At 46.2% G+C, this 19,852-nt stretch overlaps 1 protein-coding gene and 1 pseudogene across 2 annotated transcripts; both read left to right on the top strand.

Annotated features, from left to right (window-relative positions):
- Positions 1 to 236: 236 nt before the first annotated feature.
- Positions 237 to 10,536, top strand: LOC116568238 (annotated as a pseudogene).
- Positions 10,537 to 12,797: 2,261 nt separating this feature from the next.
- On the top strand, positions 12,798 to 17,266 carry RPL11 (ribosomal protein L11). Of its 2 annotated transcripts, XM_032302527.1 has the most exons (7): positions 12,839 to 12,859; positions 13,051 to 13,143; positions 13,628 to 13,778; positions 15,002 to 15,108; positions 15,508 to 15,639; positions 16,644 to 16,754; positions 17,188 to 17,266. In XM_032302527.1, exons 1-7 carry the CDS (start codon positions 12,854 to 12,856, stop codon positions 17,215 to 17,217), a joined length of 630 nt encoding a protein of 209 aa, XP_032158418.1. In that variant the 5' UTR covers positions 12,839 to 12,853; the 3' UTR covers positions 17,218 to 17,266. The 2 variants fall into 2 exon arrangements, with proteins under 2 accessions (XP_032158419.1, XP_032158418.1); XM_032302528.1 differs by lacking the exon at positions 13,051 to 13,143 and having other exon boundaries at positions 12,798 to 12,859.
- Positions 17,267 to 19,852: the final 2,586 nt, after the last annotated feature.

Raw genomic sequence — 19,852 nt, 5'->3', positions numbered from 1 at the left:
GTTGGTCTGTTCTAGGTGGGAGGAGGTACGGAGGGGCTTCTCCTGGCTCTGGAGGTAGGCACATTCTCCTTGGGGCTGTCGGAGGGACCAGAGCATCCGCAGGTGTGAGGTGTTGAAGAGACCCCCCTCTCCGCCCTCCTGGCCACCTGTTTTCTGACCCGGTCCCAAGGAAGAGAAGTGATAGTGGGCAATTCATGCCCCAAGAATGCCTGTCCTCTCTCTGAGCAACTCCCAGCATGGGCAGAGAGAAGACCCACATCAACATTATGGTCATCAACCACATGGATTCGAGCAAGTCCACCACGACAGAGCATCTCATCTACAAATGTGGTGGCACTGACAAGAGGACCGTAGAGAGGTTTGAGAAGGAGACTTCAGAGGTGAGGCTGCTCTGCCTGCGCCTCCCCACCCCTCCTTCCTAGCCTTGGATTCCCTAGGAGGGACTCCTCCTGGTGGGGGTGGTGAATGCTCACCTCCGCTGAGCACCTGCTGGGCGGGTAGGCGCTTTCCCTCTCAATCATGCCAGGCAGGTGCTGTGGTTGCCATCTTTCAGGTGAGACAAATGAGGCTCAGAAGGGTTAAATAACTTACCTGAGAATGGTGCCAAGATTTAAATCCCAGTGTGACACAGATGCCCATGCCATATCTCAGGAGCTAAAGCTGCCATTTAGAAGCAGGGAAAGGGGGTGCCTGGGTGGCTCAGTGGGTTAAGCCGCTGCCTTCAGCTCAGGTCATGATCTCAGGGTCCTGGGATCGAGTCCCGCATCGGGCTCTCTGCTCAGCAGGGAGCCTGCTTCCCTCTCTCTCTCTGCCTGCCTCTCTGTCTGCTTGTGATCTCTGTTTGTCAAATCAACAAATAAAATCTTTAAAAAAAAAAAAGAAGCAGGGAAAGGATTTATTTTCCATGCATCTACCATGGACCTTAGGGTAGCCCCCACAGATACAGTGTTAAGGGCAAGCAAGCCTTGCCCCACAGAAACTCCTGGCCACGCACCCTTCCATCACACAGTAAGCTTTGTAACAGCATGGGTGTTGTAGGAGCCCAGGTCATGGACAATGAACATGTTTAGAGAAGCCTTGAAGGACTCTCAAAGGAAGGGATCTCCTCTGAGCTTTGGGGAAATGGGGTAGGTGTCTGTGACCACAAGGAGATTGGAACAGCAGGTGTAGAGCATCTGAGATAGAGAGTCATTGCCTGGTAGGACAGGAGACGTGGGCCTTGAATGTCCTGCCAAAGAGCCTGGTCACTTTCCATGCAGCAACTAAAGGATTTTAGGCATGGGAGTGATGGGAATCAGGCAAGATCTTTTTAGGAAGAGCACACTGCTGCAGCATGGGGAGAACAGGCTAAAGGGCCCAATGCTAGGGGCTGGGAAGCAGGTCGAGAGGTTGTTGCCATCGACCACAGGAGTGAGGACAGTGGCCTGGGCTCAGGCAGCAGCAATGGGCATGGAGAGTAATGGGTGGAACCCAAGGATGTGGAGGTGGGGAATCCACAGAACTTAGGAGTTAGCTGTAGAGGAGGAGGTAAGGGAAGAAGAAGAGTTGAGGGTGGCTTCCAAGTTTCCAGCTTTGGCAATTGGGAGGTCAGTGACTACCAGCAGCAGAGCTGTTCTGGAGTCCGAACAGGTCTGCTCTAGACGTGGGAAATCTGAGGTGTCCACGGGGCTTTCTGTCTCACATCCAGGAGGGCAGCTGAATATTGAAGTCTGGAGCTCAAGACGGAAACCTAGGCTAGAGACTAAACCATGGGAGTGAGCTGGAAAGGGTGAGGGACAGAGCCCTGGGATGGGCAGAGCAAGAGCCCATGCAGGGGAAGGAGAAGGGAGAGCCAGGGAGGGGAGTGAGAGATCTTAGAGTTGGTGAACCATCAGACAAGACCGGAGTAGTCTGTAGAACCAGCTGCTGCAGAGATAGAAATAGGACAGAGGAGAAAAAGCAACAGGTCATAAATCAGTGCCATCAGCTGGCTTCCTCGGATACAGTCAGAATTGTTGTGGGGGTGCTTATGTGGCAGGGGCTGCCAAGGAAATCGTTAGAACCGTGAGAAAGAGACTGGTCCCTAGCCAATATGGTAGAAGCCTAGCCATTTGCTATGGAAAAACAAATGAATTGATGTGGTTCTCAAACTTTCGGGTCTCAGGAACCCTCTGCATTCTTAAAGGCACCCCAATGAGTTTGTTTATGTAAATTAGATCTATATATTTATGATATTCAAAATTGAAACTGAGGTTTAAAAATTCTTCATTCGTTTAAAAATAGTAATAAACTTCTTATATTAATGTAAATGTGACACTTTTTTATGTATGAAAAATAACTGTTTTTCAAAACAAAGAATCTTGGGAGGGTGACATTTTTGCTGATATCTTTAATGTCTGGCTTAATAGAAGACAGCTGGATTCTCATCTGTTTCTGCAATCAACCTGTTGTGATTTCACTTGTCATTTAGAAAACACCACTGCACAAAGATGAGAAAACACCACTGCACAAAGATGAGAAAATGAGAGGGAAAAGGCAAATAATGTCTTAGCATTATTAAAACAGTTTTGACCATGCAAACCCTAAAAGGTTTTGGCGTCCCTGACCACTCTTTGATAGCTGCTTATCTAATGGACTTCATAAAATAGAAGTTCCTACAGTAACATAAGTTAGGACACGTGGGTTCTATTTCTATCTTTCAAATTAATTAGTTTTCTTAAGGAAGCCACCTGGTCTCCAATCTTTCCTTTTCTCCACTCTTCCCTCTAATTAGAGCCAAAATGAACAGATGTTCAGGACCCCGGAGCTGGCAAGTGGTAGAGTATACCCAAGACCAGCATGTTAACCTGAATATGCTACCAGCTTCTGGTAGCCTTTTACCAGGGCTGAAAGCAGCTCAAATTCCCCAGGCTGCCATGGTTAATTATCAGTCATAGATACCACTTAACTAACATAGGGTAGGGGTTAAGATTTTCGAACTTGAGTCTGATGCTTTGTGGTTCAAATCCTGACGCCACCGTTGTTTATTAATCCTATGATCTTGGGTGAGTCAGTTAATTTCTCTGTTACTTCATCTGCAAGATAAGGGTAATACTTCACTAAGTTGTTGTGAGATTAAATGAGCTAACCCACGTTAAGTGCTTAAAACAGCTCCAAGTTCAGGGTCAGCATTACTTACGTGTTTGCGATTACTGATGTGAGGGCTTGCTGACCTTGTGCCAGGTCCGCATGCCTGCCTAGGCACTTTATCATTTGGCCCTGGGTCGCTGTGACTCTCAAACCAGCTCTGAAAGAGAAACTTAATTATACAAGTAATAAATTCTATTGTTTGAAAAATTCAAAGGTCTCTCCGTACACTGCCCTGTTCCCATCCCTTTGACTCTCAACTCATTTTGGAACTTCCTTCTTGGTTGATGTGGCAGCTTTGGATCTAGGGGTGACCCTGGGCCTTTCCCTCTTATTCCAGGCCCAGGTGGGAAAGGCTCTTTCAAGTATGCCTGGGTGCTGGACAAGCTGAAGGCAGAGTGGGGACGTGGCAACACCATTGACATCTCCCGTGGAAGTTTGAGACCAGAAAATTCTACATCACCATCATCAATGCCCAAGGTCACTGTGACTCCATCAAGAACATGATCACAGGCACCTCTGTCATCTTGGCTCTGAGTCGTCTTGGCTGTGCTTCAGGGATGGGCAGTGTCATCTTGGCTCTGCTTTGGGGGTGGGCAGTGGATGTCCCACCAGAGACGTCTTGGCTCTGCTTCGGGGGTGGGCAGTGGGTGTCCCTGGCCAAGTCTGAGTTGGGCCTTCTCCCCTCTGTCACTTGGGCCAGGCAGACTGCGCTGTGCTGATTATGGCAAGCGGTGTAGGTGAATTTGAGTCTGACATTTCCAAGAACGGGCAGACCCATGAGCATGTACTCCTGGCTTACAATCTGAGTGTGAAGCAGCTCATTGTGGCAGTCAATAAGATGGACATCATGGAGCCTCCTTATAGTAGCGCATGCTTTAAGGAGATCAACAAGGAGGTGAACGCCTATATCAAGAAGATCGGTTACAACTCTGAAGCTGTCGCCTTTGTGCCCATCTCAGGCTGGTATGGGGACAACATGATAGAACCCAGTACCAAGGTGAGAACTGACTGGGATAAGATTAATCAAATGCAACCTTCCCAAATCTTTGAAGGTCTTTGAGAATTTAAAGCATGCTAATGGGCCAATCACTGTGAATGAGCCCCATTTTACAGATGAACAGAGGTTACTCAAGACTACACAACTAGTAAGCATAGAGCTGCATTGTGCAATGTAGCATTTAGTTACATGGGATTATTAAGTTTATTTTTTTTAAGATTTTATTTATTTATTTGAGAGTGAGTGAGAGAACACAAGTGGGGGAGGGGAGGGATGGAGGAGAGGGAGAAGCAGACTCCCCACTGAGCAGGGAGCCCGATGCAGGGCTTGATCCCAGGACTTTGGAATTATGACCTGAGCTGAAGGCAGACAATTAACTGAGCCACCTAGATATTAACTTTAATAATTTAAGTAGCATAAAATCATTTCAGTTCCTTAGTTGTATTAGCTATATTTCAAGGGCGGCACAACCACATGTGGCTGCCATATTGGTCAGTGAAGTTACAAAATATTTCCATCATTGCAGAAAGTTCTGTTGAGCAGTCCTGGCAAAGTATGGAATTCTAGTCCATGCTCACAGCATCTACTTCTCTAGGCAAGTTGGGAAGTGTCAGGGCAATATAAGTGTGTCTAAGATAGAGTCACTGTGGGGGCGCCTGGGTGGCTCAGTGGGTTGGGCCGCTGCCTTCGGCTCGGGTCATGATCCCAGGGTCCTGGGATCGAGTCCCGCATAGGGCTTTCTGCTGAGCAGAGAGCCTGCTTCCTCCTCTCTCTCTCTGCCTGCCTCTCTGCCTACCTGTGATCTCTCTCTGTCAAATAAATAAATAAAATATTTAAAAAAAAAAAAGATAGAGTCAAAGGAAGTCTATCTCCGGCATCAGACCTGGGGTCAAACCCCAGCTTTCTCCCTTGCCCACAATAAGGAATTAATATTCTTAATATTAATTCCTAATGGACTCACTTCATGGGACTGTGAGAATTAAATGAGATCAGCTCATGCATACAGTTAGTGCTCAAATACTAGCTGCTATCCCTTACTACTTTACTGCCTAAAGCCTACCTTTCCCACAACTGTCTCGAGGGTTCTTAGCTTTTTCTTCCACGTTTACATAGCATAATCTTTTTCTGAAGATAAAAGTAATGCCTAACATTTTTACAATGACCCTTTCATGCAGATATGAAGCATAAACTTCATGGCTTATAGATAACCTAGTTTTCATGCAGTTCTTTCTAGATATCCACAGCTGGACTAAAACTGTATGTAATTTTCTATAAAACTCCTTATTTTTTAAAATTTCCTTTTACATTTAAACATGTTGAATACTTAGTGGGTGTTTTATGTTGTATATCACAGAGGTGCATTAGACTGTGTGGTCATACCCTTTATTAAGGAAAAATGGTATTGAGAGATTACTATGTGCCACACACCAGACTAAACACTTTACATGCACATAACCCTGTAAAGAAGGCATTTTATTCCCATGTAAAATAAGAGAACTTGGACACAGTGTAGTTAACTAATAGCCCAAGGTCACCATCTTCTAAGAATATTGTTTCTAGTTTTATTAAAAACTGCCATAAGCATCTTCATAAATAAATCCTTGCATGTGTCCTCAACTTAATTAGAATAAGTTTCTAGTGAAACAAAGGGTAGGCATTATCTTCAAGTCTTCTGACACATACTGCCCAATTGTCCTTAGGAGAGATTAGAGTTAATCACTGGGCAGTGTGTTTCTTTGGGTGGTGCGGTGGTATTTGCATACTGGACACTGTCCTTGGTGCTGAAGGTGTGGTCACAAACAAGATGACACGGTGCTGGGACACTAAAGGTCTTCTGGGGATGGTGGTAATGCAGTGGATGATGACAAGTGCTAAGAAAAAGCTAAGGGTGAGGGAGGCATGGTATGATCTGTTCCTCTATATTGGGTGGTGAAGGGGGCGGTGGGGGGCTCTTCTAAGCAACAGTAGAATTGAAACCTGAAGCTCTGATGCCCATTTCCTCATTTCCTAAGTATTACCACATAGTTCAGCTAGTGAAATAGGGGATTTCATTCTTTGTACCTTTGGGTATTTATTAGGCATCTAGTATGTTCTAAAGGATTTTATTTATTCATCTGACAGAGAGAGAGACTGTACATGCTTAGGCATGGGGAGAGGCAGAGGGAGAAGGAGAAGTAAGCTCCCCCTAGAACAGGAAGCCTGATGTGGAGCTTGATCCCAGGGTCATGACTGAACTGAAGGCAGATACTCAAACCGACTGAGCCACCCAGGTGCCATATCTAGTATGTTCTAGATGCTAAGAGAACAAAACATGCAGTCAGTGGACTGGATAGTAGATTTAGGGTTTAGCCTCCACTTCCAAGAAATACCTGTGACATCAGAGACCTCAGTTTTCCCATTTTTAAGATGGGGATAATGCTGACCTCATAGACTTAGTTAGGCCTCTGAGTTGGCATGGAGCCAAGTTAGTTGTTAAGTTCCTCAAACTAACAGAAGAGCTTATCTTCATCAATGAGGCTGGTGTTTGAGCGGGAAGTTGGCCCATAGAAAGGTGTCAACTGGAATCCCAGTTAATTCATATCTGAAGGCAAAGATGATATCTCTGGTGAGCTTTGGCCAAGGTTTTTAGAGAAGCAAATATGGTATCTACTTAAAAGGCCTGTATACAATGCACTGTCATCCTTAAGGTCATTCTTCTAGAAGGACTTATGCTCAATAATGCTGCCCTTGCCTAAGATGTTGGGGAATAACTAGTCTTTAGAAGGTATAAATGTTAGAGTATTTGAGTCTTGTTTGTATTCTCATTCCTGAGTCTTACTTAACTGTACTGCATGTTTTCTCTGCTCCTCCTGTATAACAAGCAGATGAAATGAGACCCAAGGGCTAATCAGATTCAAGGAATCTCTGCTTCCTAAAAATATTGGCTCCCGTGAGGAGCAACACCTGTAAGATTCAGAGTAACGGCCACCATTTAGTGGGTGTATAGTACATGTCGAACATTGTGCTTGGTGGATTGTGTGTGGTCTTTTGTGCCTTTACTTGAGCCTGCAAGGTAAGTGGTGATATCTGTTTCATAGATGAGGAAGCCGAAGCTCAGAATGTATTAAAAATTGCTTGAGGTCTCATGTTTAATACACGTTGGCACCTGGAACAGGCTCCCTCAACCTAAGCAAGCTGCATATTTGGTGGCTTTTTCAGATGTCCTGGTTTAAAGGCTGGAAGATCATCAGGAAGGAAGGAAACATGGTGGGCATGACACTGCTAGAAACACTGGACTCCATCATGGCCCCTGCCCAGCCTACAGATAAGCCCCTGTGGCTGCCTCTGTAGGATATATACAAGATTGGGGGTGAGTATATGTTATATGGGGGTGCTTGGGGTTGGGAGTTCACTGAAGTCTGGCTGCTGACAGCTCTGGTTGCTTTGTCCCCCCGACCCCCAGGCATCAGCACCTTGCCCATGGTGTGGGTGGAAACAGGCTTCCTCAAGCCAGGCATGGTGGTGACCTTTGCCTTCTGCAATATCACCACAGAGGTCAAGTGTGTAAAGATGCACCACAAGGCCCTGGCAGAGGTCCTGCCTGGAGATAATGTGGGCTTCAATGTGAGGAATGTGTCAGTGAAGGACATCGGGCAGGGCTACGTTGTGGGAGACAGTAAGAATGACCCACCCTTGGAAGTAATGAGGTTCATCTCCCAGGTGAGGAGGCCCATTTAAGGTGTGTCACCTGAGATAGTCACACTGTCCTATGAGTAGAATGATTCACTGGGTCATTCAGGAAGTGAGCACTGACCGGCAGTGTAGGTAGAGTCAGACTGTCCAGGTTAGAATCCTGACTATAACTTCTTTGTCACTTTGCCCTTAAACAAAACAATGCAGTTCAATTTCTTGTTTATTTCCACAGTATGGTCTTAAAGACTTAAAGTAGTCAGTTTCAAATCAGGTGGGTTAGAATCACCTGGGATGCAACTCAAAAATGCAGATTCCTAACATTTTCCCCAGTGGTTCCGGGGAGTGATTTGGTAGACATGGGTGGAAACTGGGAATCTGTATGTTAGAGCTCTCGGGTGTTTCTTTGGCCCAGAGTTAGAATGTGGAGGCTGTTCTGAATGCAACGCCTGGCACATTCTTGCTTCTGAAGGTGGAGGCTGGCACTATCTCGCAGTGACTTTGGGAGCATTACACGAGGTGATGATAGGTAAAACAGCTGACCTCGGGCCAACAGGTCACCTAACAAGTTAGTTAGTTGCTACTGTAATGCATTTTTCTAAATGGCCGGGAAAAGTAGTACATAAATAACATGTATGTGTGTGGGTTTTAGTATCACTCATCCCCAGCTCTGCCACTTCCTGCTATTTCATCATGGGTAAATTATCCAGGCCCTGTGCTAAGCCAATTAAATTAGAATGCATGAGACATGCTTAGCACAGAACTTGGTATACTCTACAAATGTTCAAATGCTCACTGTAATTTAAAGTGTGTCCAAGATGGGACACCTGGGTGGCTCAGTCAGTTGAGCATCTGCCTTCAGCTCAGGTCATGATCCCAGGGTCCTGGGGTCTAGAGTCCCATATCAGCAGGAATCTTGCTTCTCTCTCTGCCTGCCTCTTCTCCTGCTGGTGCACTTGTTCACTTTCTCATAGATAGATAGATAGATATATACATACATACATAGTGTTCCAGGTGCCTGACCTCTTAGCTGGTTAGGACTACCTCGCCTGGAGGATCCTGGGCTGACACCCTCCCGGCTCCCATCCCACCGTGTGTTCTAGATGATCACTCTCAACCACCCTGAGAGCATGGCAGCTGGCTGCTCACCAGTTCTGGACTGCCACATGGCTCACATTTGCAGACCTAAGGGAGAAGACTGACCGGTGCTCGGGCAAGAAGCTGGAAGACAATCCCAAAGCCCTGAAGTCTGGGGACTCGGCCATCATTCAGGTGATTCCAGGAAAGCCCATGTGTGTGGAAAGCTTCTCAGAGTACCTGCCCCTTGGTAAGCACCTTGGACAGCACTTGGACCCTAGGAGCTGCCTCTTCCTTCCTCCTCCTGGAGCCAGGGAACCAACGTGTCACTCCCAAGCCAGTTTGCAGAACCTGGTCAGAAGGACCAGAGTTCCAGATTAGAAGGGGGAAAAAAATAAAGAAAAAAAAAAAAAAAGGAAAGTGGCTTGCCTAGGGTGACACAGCAAGGCAGGGCCACTTTAGAGACTTGTTACTCAAAGTGTGGTGGGTGGACCAGCAGCGCGGGCATCCCCTGGGAGGGGGTTAGAAGTGGAGAACCTCAGGCACCATCCAGACCTGCTGAATTCAAATCTTCAGCTTCACAAGATCCCCAGGTAACTGGGATGCACATCAGTTTGAGAAACCCTGATTTAGAGGAAGTTAATAAAGCAGAAATTAGGAAGGATTTTTCTTTTTCCTTCTTATTCAGTGTAGTGGTTTTCAAACCTGGGGGATAATCAGAACCACTGATGGACCCTATTAAACCCAGAGGCTCAGACCCCGAGAGATTCAGGTGGTCAAGCCTGCAGCCTAGGAGTCTGTTTCAAGTATATTATGTGTGGCTAGGTTTGAACAATTAACTTAGAATGTTCTGAATTCAAATATATAGAGAGTAGGCAATTTTACCTAGTGCCTGCTCTCTGCTAGAAGATATTTGTAAACAAACAAGTCCTTGCCATCAGGGCCTCCCAGTTAATGGGGAAGGGGGTGAATTTCAAAAGGCTAATTTTAGAGGCGGGCCACAGAAGTTGCCACACGAATCTTGCAAAGCTGGTTTAGTTCTTTCTACTTCTGCCAAAAATACTATGAGGCTGAAGCCAGATGCCAAAGCCTTGCCCTCCATAACCTGAAATCAGAGGAGCATTCAGGAACCTCTAGGAGAAGCAATTGCCAGGTTCACAGTTGAATGCATATGAGATCCATCATATGGGTGGTTGTGATGGTCACAGAGAAGGTGCTAGCAGCTTGGAGGCTGGGAGTATTAGTATTAGCATGTGGTGGGTGCACTAAAAGCAGTTTTCCCTGTGACCTTTACATATGGAAGTAGGACAGTCCAGTGGCTAAAAATGTAAGTACTGGTGTAAGACTTTCTGGGTTTTCAACCATCACAGCAAAGTGACCTTCTACTTCTTTGCCCCAGTTTCCCCAACTGTAAAATAGATATAATGAGATCTACGAGTTGCTGAAGTTAATGCACTCCTATGTGTAATTCAGAGTATCACTCACTTGACCTCCTGTGCCAATGTCCTATAGCTCATGTGCTGGTAGTATTCTCCACCTGTTTTTTCATGCCCTGTGTCCTAGGTCGCTTCCCTGTGCATGACATGAGGCAAACAGTGGCTGTTGGGGTCATCAAGGCTGTGGAGAAAAAAGCAGTGACTGATGGTAAAGTCACCAAATCTGCCATGAAAGCGGCCAGGAAGTGAGCAGTGAGCCACAGCTGGAAAAGAACAGCTCAAGGAGAAGCCTTAGACTTACTCTTCTCTTGCCTTAAATCTGCCTTGCTAATGTACTTTTCTTTTTGCTGATGAGTTTGAGACATGGGAATAAAGCACAGCAAGACTTTTTGCCTCTGCCTCTGCTGACCTTGATGTTGTAAGCAAGGAGGAAGAAGGTGGGGTACTCAGTCTAATGCTATCCCTCATCTTCCTTCTGGTGCCTGACTGGTGCAAGAACCAGAGAGCTAGGGTCACAGGAAGGAACAGGTGTAAAGGGGAAAGTCTAGGGCAGCTTTTGGCCCAGGCCAAGTTCATCAGTTCCTAGATGAACACCAAGACTCTGGTGTTAAACTGCCTAATTTAAATAGTATCTATAAAAGTTACTGATCCTTTTGTGTGCTATGCTTATCTGTAAAACAGGAAAACAACAGTATCTTCCTCCACAGGGATGCTGAAGTTTGAGTGAACTGGCACCAGCTGGGCATGGTAATCAGCTACTCTCATTCACATGGTGTGGACACTAGAGGCAAGTGAGAATTATTACAGGAAATTTCCATTGCAGAAGAGTTGAGAGGAAGGGAATGAGCCTGAGATTTATAGGATGAGCTGTTTTATATTTCCTAGGTGTATATTTCCCTCATAACTTCAGTTTAACAATTTGAGTCACAAAGTTGCAAGAGGCCATTTCACCCAGATTCCCCGAATCTTATTTACCACTTTTTCCCTGATTTGAAAGTAAGCTGAAGACACGATGGCCATTTACAACAAACACTGTAAATCCAACAATATTCTCTGATATAACCAAGGTCAAGTAATCAGAATGAAGATACTAAATTAACATGGGTACACCTCTGAAATCTGTAGACTTGATTCAGACTTTGTCAATTATTCCAAAAACATGCTTTATAGCAAAAGAAAATCCAGGATCTTGTGTTGTATTCAGCAGTCTTGTCTCTTTCTTCCAAGTTTTGGAGCAGCCCCTCCCTTGGCTCTGTTCCTCCCAGAGGTTTGTTTGAGGCCTGAGATCTCGACCCTGGCTAGTGACTGGCTGCCTGATGGAGGAAGCTCGAAGGTGCAGGTTGGGAGAAGGTGGATATCTCTTCGCTCTCCTCCATCAGCCCAGCTTTCCAGAAGTTCCTTGCATCCCTACTGGATGAAACCAGAAGAGCCTGAGGGCTTTTACCTCCCCTGTAGCAGTGGGAGAAGGGAATTATGGCAGAAGCGAGAGGCTTGCCTCCTTTTCCACCAAAGCCCTTTGCCCATTTATTCTTGTTAGAGAAACTGGCAGATTCAATACCAAGTTCTCCCCGGGATGTGGGTCCTGCTGCTGAGGATTAGCATAAACCAGAAAGCCCTATTATTGTTTGCCACTGGAGCCTGACAGAGACTAATCTGCAAGCCATTTTTGTGCGTGCAGGATGACTGTTGATTATAAACCATATCTAACACTTTTTGGCGGGGTGGAGTTTTAAAGGGTTGCTTGAATACAGTGAGTTTATATTTAGAGTAACCCTTCTTGTGGGCGCCTGGGTGGCTCAGTGGGTTAAAGCCTCTGTCTTCGGCTCAGGTCATGATCTCAGGCTCCTGGGATCCAGCCAGATCCTGCTGGCTCTGCTCAGCAGGGAGTCTGCCTCCTTCTCTCTCTGCCTGCCCCTCTGCCTGCTTGGGATTTCTCTGTCAAATAAATAAATAGAAACTTAAAAAAAAAAAAAAAAAGTAACACTTCTTGCGAGCTTAACTTTGTACTCTACACAATTTTCACCACAATCTTCTATAATATAGGTACCCATATTAAAGCCGAGAAAAACCGAGGCTGAACGAGGTCTAATTAGTAATCTGCTCTGGGTCGTGTAGCCAAGACAAGAGCAAACTGCCTCCACAGCTCAGGCCTCTTAAGCCATCCCTGTTCTCACTGTATAAATTCCATTTATTTACAATGTTACCGAATAAATTATATGCATTACAGTTTGCACAACTGACTTCACGTAGTCCTGGAAGTCTCATCACTCCAAGAACCACAAGGTTCGGAGACTGTGGGAAGGAAGGGCGCCCATGAGACCGGTTCAAGGAAAAGCCGGCTCAGGGAGCTTTAAAAGAGAATTTTTGGAAAGCCGGGGTCCCGGTGGTCCGCGAGGGTGGCTCGCGGTCGTGGGCGGCTGCCACCAGACCGAGTCCTACAGTACGCCGCGCCGCTCCCGCCCCTCTTCCTCCGCCGCAGCTCTCCGGGTATCCGGGGGAAAGAGCCCGCCTCCCGACCCATAATGCCCTGGGCCGGAAGCTTCACTTTCTCTTCCTGTTCTCCACCATGGCGGTGAGTAGCTGAGGCCTGGGTTTGCTTCTCTTCATCCGCCTTCATCCGCGGCGGACCGAGGCCGCGGAAGCTGCCTCGTCCGCGGCCTGAGAAGAAGGGAGCCTGTAGGGCTGGCCGTGCCGAAACTGGCAGAGCCGTGCGGGCCGAGGGCGCGGAGCTGAACCCTGTGGTTTCCCCTCTCTCCCTCTTAGGAGCGGGCTCAGGGCAGCCGCCGGGAGGGCTCAGAAGCTCGGCCCGTCGGCTGCAGGACGGGCCAGGGGAGCGAACGAAGTGGCTGGCACACGGTGTGCAGACCTGTTAACGGTCCCGGGAACTTGAGACTTGCCGGGTGCTAGGGAGCCTCAGCCTGTTGCCTCAGGTTGGGGAAGGCGCTAGCCTCCAGCCGCGGCCGGCGGGCTGCTTCGGAATGGAATGGGGGAGGTCGCACAACCACGTGTTTCCTGTTTCCCCGGCGTTTAAACTCTGTCTGCGCCCCGGTCGGCCGGATAGTGCGGACGCGCTCCGACACCCTACACGCTGAGCTCCTTGGGGTTCCTCTTCTCCCTGTAGCTTTAACTCCCGATACCTATCCTAAGTTAGCCCGTTCTGTGCATGGTGGAGGGAAGCCAGTCCCGAGCTGTCTTCTGCCTTGGTGCCTCCCACACGGACACCGTGATACTTTCTAAACTCTTAGGGCTTTGGAAGTAGGTATGCTGTGTATGCAGACGCTGGGCTCGCGGCCGTCCGGGGTCGGGTTGTGTGTTGACGGCCCCGCTTCCCTTGTTGCAGCAGGATCAAGGTGAAAAGGAGAACCCCATGCGGGAACTTCGCATCCGCAAGCTCTGCCTCAACATCTGCGTGGGGGAGAGTGGAGACAGACTGACCCGGGCAGCCAAGGTGCTGGAGCAGCTCACAGGCCAGACCCCCGTGTTCTCCAAAGGTGAGTGGTGACAGCTGGGGGAGAGGACCGGAGTCTCGGTATGCCTGCATGTTTACTGATTGACCTGGCGTCCAGCCGCTTTAGTGCCCGTTTTGAAAGTGACAGTTGGTGTCCCTTAAAAGCATTACTTTCCTGAGCTACCCAAGAAGTATCTTAACTTTCAAGATGGGGTTTGTTGTTTGAATACCAGGTTTTTAAGTTAGTAGAGATTAAGGGAGGACTAGTCCCAAGTAGAGATTCTTCCAGGGAAAGTTGGAAAAGTTAGAAATGTTGGGAATGTCGTAAATAGTATTTGGCTTGATACACATTTGGAATTTATAGGCTCCGTTAAGGACAGCTGTGTACCTGGACAGGCTGCGTGCAGATCCTGGCTCCATCATTTGCTGGTCTGACTTTGGCCTTTCTGGGTCTTAGCTTCCTTATTTATCTAGAGGGGATGATAACACGTAATAAGATTGTGAAGGATCAAACGGATTCTTTGAAGTGCCTGCCATATACAAATTCAGTGTAGACATTAGCGTTGTTTTGTTGCTTTTTTTGTTTTTTGAAGTTCCATTGCTTTATGGTAGTGGAATACGGCAAGTTCTTGGGTTCAGATCCTGTCTTTTATTACCAACTGTGATTTGGGGCAAGTTAACCACCCAGAACTTCATCTGTAATATGAGGACGACCTTAGAATAACGCTTTAGAGAATCTTAGGTGTTTTCATTAATGTTTTATTTTCTTTAGAACACAGTCATCCTGTTTCTTTCTAGAGGCCTGTTCTGGCTGTGAACTTGGCCCATCCTGAGACTTAGACATTATGACTTCAAGCATTTTTTTATTTTTTAAGATTTTATTTATTTATTTGACAGAGCACAAGCAGGGAGAGTGCAGGGAGAGGGAGAAGCAGGCTCCCTGCCGAGCAGGGAGCCCAAAGCAGGACTCTGTCCCAGGACCCTGGGATCATGACCTGAGCCAAAGGTAGATGCTTGACTGACAGGCACCCAAGCGTTTCCTTTGAGCTCTTAATTGCCTAAGTATGACTGAGGACTTGGGAGTTGAAAAATACGTTTTCTGTGTTATGGAAGAAACAAGATGTAGGTGACACTGGTTGGAATGCCATCACTTGGGATGTGGGTAGATATTTAATGTTTCTTGGGAGTTACGGAGATGATGTTCCGGGGAAGAGGTGAGTGCAGTCGGAGTGTGATACCTGACTCCTTGTTTCCCCCTGCCTGCAGCTAGATACACGGTTAGATCCTTTGGTATCAGGAGAAATGAAAAGATTGCTGTCCACTGCACAGTCCGTGGGGCCAAGGCAGAAGAAATCCTGGAGAAAGGTCTAAAGGTGAGGCTGATCTCATCCTGGGATAATAATAGAGTGTCGACTTAACAAGTAGATAGTTATGGTGGTGGTGGTTATACTTCATGTACTGTCTTTGGTGCCTTGGCTTTTTAATTTTTATTTTATTATTTTTTAATCTCTAAAGGGTGTTTCCTGCACTCAGCAAGATTTAAACTGTTTTTCATGATTTCTCTGGATTTTTCCATGCCTTTTAGATGTTTGGAAAGTTCTATGACATCCATCGTTGGGATGTGATTTGGTGTCTTGGGGAAATGATGAGATTCTGTTTAGGATCCATTATACTGAATTGCATCTCTGGGGTCCTGAGTGTTAAGGTCTAAGCTAGTAATGTGGGTTTATTTGAGATGACAATGAGTGTGATTGCTGCATTTTTCTCCTTAGGTTCGAGAGTATGAGTTAAGAAAAAATAACTTCTCTGATACTGGAAACTTTGGCTTTGGGATCCAGGAGCACATCGATCTGGGTATCAAGTATGACCCAAGCATTGGGATCTACGGCCTGGACTTCTATGTGGTACGAATATTTAGTCTTCTCTACTCCTGATCTGTGAGGAGAGTGGGATCTGCTACTCCTTTATTTTGTGCGTGCTGCCTTGATGTTGGATCGAAGCCTGGAGTGTTGTCTGCCTTTGTGTTCTGCCCCTTGGGAAGATGTGCCTCATTTGTGGCAGGTGGCAGGATGCAGCACTGAGTAGATAAGCAAGATCCTGCTATCACGAAGCTTATGTCTGGGATCTAGCAAGCACCAGTGTGGCTAATAGGTGGAAGGAAGAACTGTTCCACCCACTGAATTGAACATTGGAGAGTTTGGTGCTGTATGTGGTGTGTGGATTGGCTGTACGGAGGCTGCTCCTTTCCCAGCTCCTTCCCTTAGACCTTGGGGGTAGCGTGTGTTCCATCCAGAGGACGTAGATGTGAGTTGGGTGAGGTGTCTGTCTGCTCAGTCAGGATAGGGATTTCAATGTAGAAATGACCATTTGTGTTACTGCATCATGTTTGCCCAGTTGTAAAGCCACGCAGCAAAAACCGGAAGTCCTGGCTAGTGTGGAACCGAGTCATGGCAGCACCCTCACATAGGGTTTGAGAACAGCAAGCCTTTAAGAAGCACTTTTGAGCTGAAGCAGAAGAGAAGAATAACTATTTCTTTGTGCTTCTCAGAATCTTAAGTTTTCTGTAATGCACATATTACAGTAAGCTCCCCCCCTTTTTTTAAATGTTACTTTTATAATGTGCTTTGGAGACTGGGGAGCAGTGATGGAGACTCCTCAGCTACTGTCGGAAGTTGGGCAGGGAAGTGGGGGGTACTGCAAGTTCCAGCCTCTAAAGCAGACCTCTAGTGTTGTATGTTGTCCAGGATGCTGGTAACTGGTTTATTAGACCCTGAGATCATGGGTCTCTTGTTCCGGAAATCATTGGGCCACCAGGTGACTCTTGATGATCAATCTCCAATGTGTGAGTCTTGTCCGTCTACTCTTGACTGTGAGCTGGCTAGGTGACTGTTGGTTATTCCTGGGACAGGTGCTGGGTAGGCCAGGTTTCAGCATCGCAGACAAGAAGCGCAGGACAGGCTGCATTGGGGCCAAACACAGAATCAGCAAAGAGGAGGCCATGCGCTGGTTCCAGCAGAAGGTAAAGCTGATTTATCTCAGGTGAACTGGTGGAATGTGGTGTTGGTGAATGGAGTTGGGATTTGGGGGTGCAAAATCTAGCACCATTTGGTGGGTAGTTTCTTTAAAGATAGAGTGTTTGGGCACCTTGGCAAATGTGGGCTTCCAGGGTTGGCGGTTCGGACACCCAAAATCAGGGTTTCTCCCCACCCCCACATATACAGATATCTGGAAGGGGAGGAATAGGTCTTTAATAGGAGCCCCCTTTCCTCAAGGTGTGGTGCAGTTTAGCACAGTGTAGCAGTTAAAACTGGCCAGTTTCCTGCTTAGTTCAGAAGGGATGTGGGGTTCAGAGCTGAATTTATGTATCAGATGTGAGTTCTCAAATGTTAGCCATTGATGCCATCTTTGCTGTTGCCTCCTGTTGTGAAAAAATAAAATTTCTTCTCTTTCAGTATGATGGGATCATCCTTCCTGGCAAATAAATTCCCGTTTCTATCCAAAAGGCCAATAAAAACTTTTCAGTGAAATGTATATTACTGTTGTGTGTTCTGTGAAAGGAGCCTGGCCATATTCAAGTCCCTGGACCTCCAGCCACTTAAAGCTTCGATGGGAATAGCTGGTAACGACCCTGTTGTCCTCTGGATGCCAGTGTTTTCTGGCAGATCGAAGCGTGAGCTTCGCAGCGTTTCCTGTGCTCCCCACACTCTTGTTGTTAGGCTGTGGCGGGGCGATAGTCACATGGAAACTGATTGTAGAGGAGGGGAGGGTATGAATATAGCGCTGGGGTTTGAATGTAGCGCTTTGGTTAAAGGTGGGGTATAGTGTTCCCATGTTGCAGGAGGCTCCCTTCTATTTAGTAATTCTGTTCTTCACTAGAGATTATACCAGCACTTGTGTCTGAGGAAGAGAATTTTACAGGCTTCAGCGTGTCATGTTTGGGATTAAATTTTGATTTAACTGTTCAGATTCTGTTTTCCTTTAAAATGAGAATGTATAGGATTGTTGAAGCAAAAATAAGCTTAGAAGAGCATGCTGTTTGAGGCAGATTTCCTGGATTTGATTCCTGTCCTCCTCTTCATCTGCTGTGCTACCTTAAGCAAGTTCACCTCTGCCCCAGTTTCTCATCTATATCATGGAGACTAGTGATAGCCCTCAGAAGGTTAAATAGTTTAATACTTACAGAATTCTTAGACTTGTGCCAGGCATGTAGGGCTCAAAAGGGGCTAATTTTGTGGGCTAACTTAGTATATGAGAAATGTTACCCTTAATAGTTAGCTCTTCCTCTGGTGTGAAAGTAAAACTTCTTGTCTTTTCCTTGTCACTGAACCAGTGACATTCAGAAGTCACCATTTCTCTGGCCATTGGACACAGTGCTTGGCTGATGGTTCATAGTTTTCCATTTAGGGTTTACATTTTGAACACCTGTTAATTCAGTTCAATAATTTACTCACTTGTGACTAATGAGTTCAGTTTTTCTCAAGTGGCCTTTTCACTGCCATTAAATGGTTCTCTAATTTCTTGCCTGCCTTTGTAGTTACTTTAAAACCCAGAAATCTCTTTGGTGTGCCTTCATTGTTATGGAAATATGACATTTCTGTCTTTGTGATAATGAAGTCTTACCCAGAGAGGTCAGATACAGTTGGTTAAAGGGGAGAATTATAAAATGTATTACCATATACTTTGTGTTTCACTTAAAATACTAGCATGCATTCACTTTCCAGTCTGACTGTAGGGCCAGCACTATCACATTATAAACAGAGTGAAACTTGTGTGGGAGTGATTCTTGTGGTTCAGCTTCATGGCGGGAGGGGGTACTTGACTTGTCTTAACCTCTGTAATTACAGTAACAACTACAACTGGAATATACACGTGAAAACAAATTGTTGGTGAATATATATAACTTCTGCTGGCAGGTGCTAGCTGCCTTGGGGAGTCAGTATATTGTACAGAGCAGGTAGCATTATGCTCATTTTGTTTAAAGCATTTCAGAAGTAAGTGTAGAAAGTGAATGGCCCTTTACTACTGCTGCAGCCATTTGTTGTTATCTGTATCTTTTTCTGTTTGGGTTCCTATTTAATATGAACCTCCCTATCCTTCATTTGGTCCTGCCATGTCATGTATTCAGTTGAGTTGACTCCCCTCCCCCACCTTTAAAAAATATTTTATTTATTTATTTGACAGAGACCGCAAGAACAAGAGCACAAGGAGGGTGAGTGGGAGAGGGAAAGCAGGCTTCCTGCGGAGCAGGGAGCCCAGTGTGTGGCTCAATCCCAGGACCCTGGGATCATGACCTGAGCTGAAGGCAGATGCTTAAAGACTGAGCCACCCAGGTGCCCCTGACTCCCCATTTTTAAAAAATTAAACTCCCTGGGCTCCTGGCCTAGTAGAAAAAGGAACTCTTGGGAGTTGGGTGATCAGACTGGGTTTCAGCCCTACCTCTCAGTGATAGTCTGGGTGAGTCCTGAAACATGTTGGAGCCTGGAACAAATGGGAGACTTCCCTAACCACTTCAGAGGGGTCAGGGCCAGGAAAGCTTGCCTTTTGTCCTGGTTAGAAGCATGACTTCCAAACATTTCACATTGGTTTCTAAAGGACATTCGTTTTGAATTTACATCCATTCACTTGCTACTAAGTGGATACAGCCCCCTGGGGTTTAGCTAAAACTCTTGGGCCTCACCTCAGGTCTACTGAATTAGAATCTGCCTTTCTAATGAGATCCATAGGTAATTCGTGTGCACACACTAATGCCTAAAAACTACCTACATACTAGTGCTAAAACAGGGAGGGAAGACCTAATACCCATGGAGATTTCTTTAATAAATTTAGTTTTGTGAAGTTCTTGCTGTGTGGCTGTTTTTCTCATTACTTCAGCATTATCCATGAAAAAACTTAGATCAGTGTTAGGTCACCCTCTGCCCCCATGTCACATGGTTGTCTTCAGAATACAGTAGTGCTCCAGCAGGCATCTATTCCAGTACCAGGCCCAGAAAATACTGGATGCTACTTTGCTGAGTGAATGTTCTAGTTCCTCAACTATCCTCTATGACAGTGTTCTCAGTCTGGGGCAATAATCTGTCCCGATCCTGGGGTATTTAAAATTTTTTTTGTGATGTCTTT

This window comes from Mustela erminea, chromosome 10, assembly GCF_009829155.1.
Source record: "Mustela erminea isolate mMusErm1 chromosome 10, mMusErm1.Pri, whole genome shotgun sequence".
Classification (NCBI taxonomy): domain Eukaryota; kingdom Metazoa; phylum Chordata; class Mammalia; order Carnivora; family Mustelidae; genus Mustela; species Mustela erminea.
This window is presented reverse-complemented; position numbering and strand designations above follow the sequence as displayed.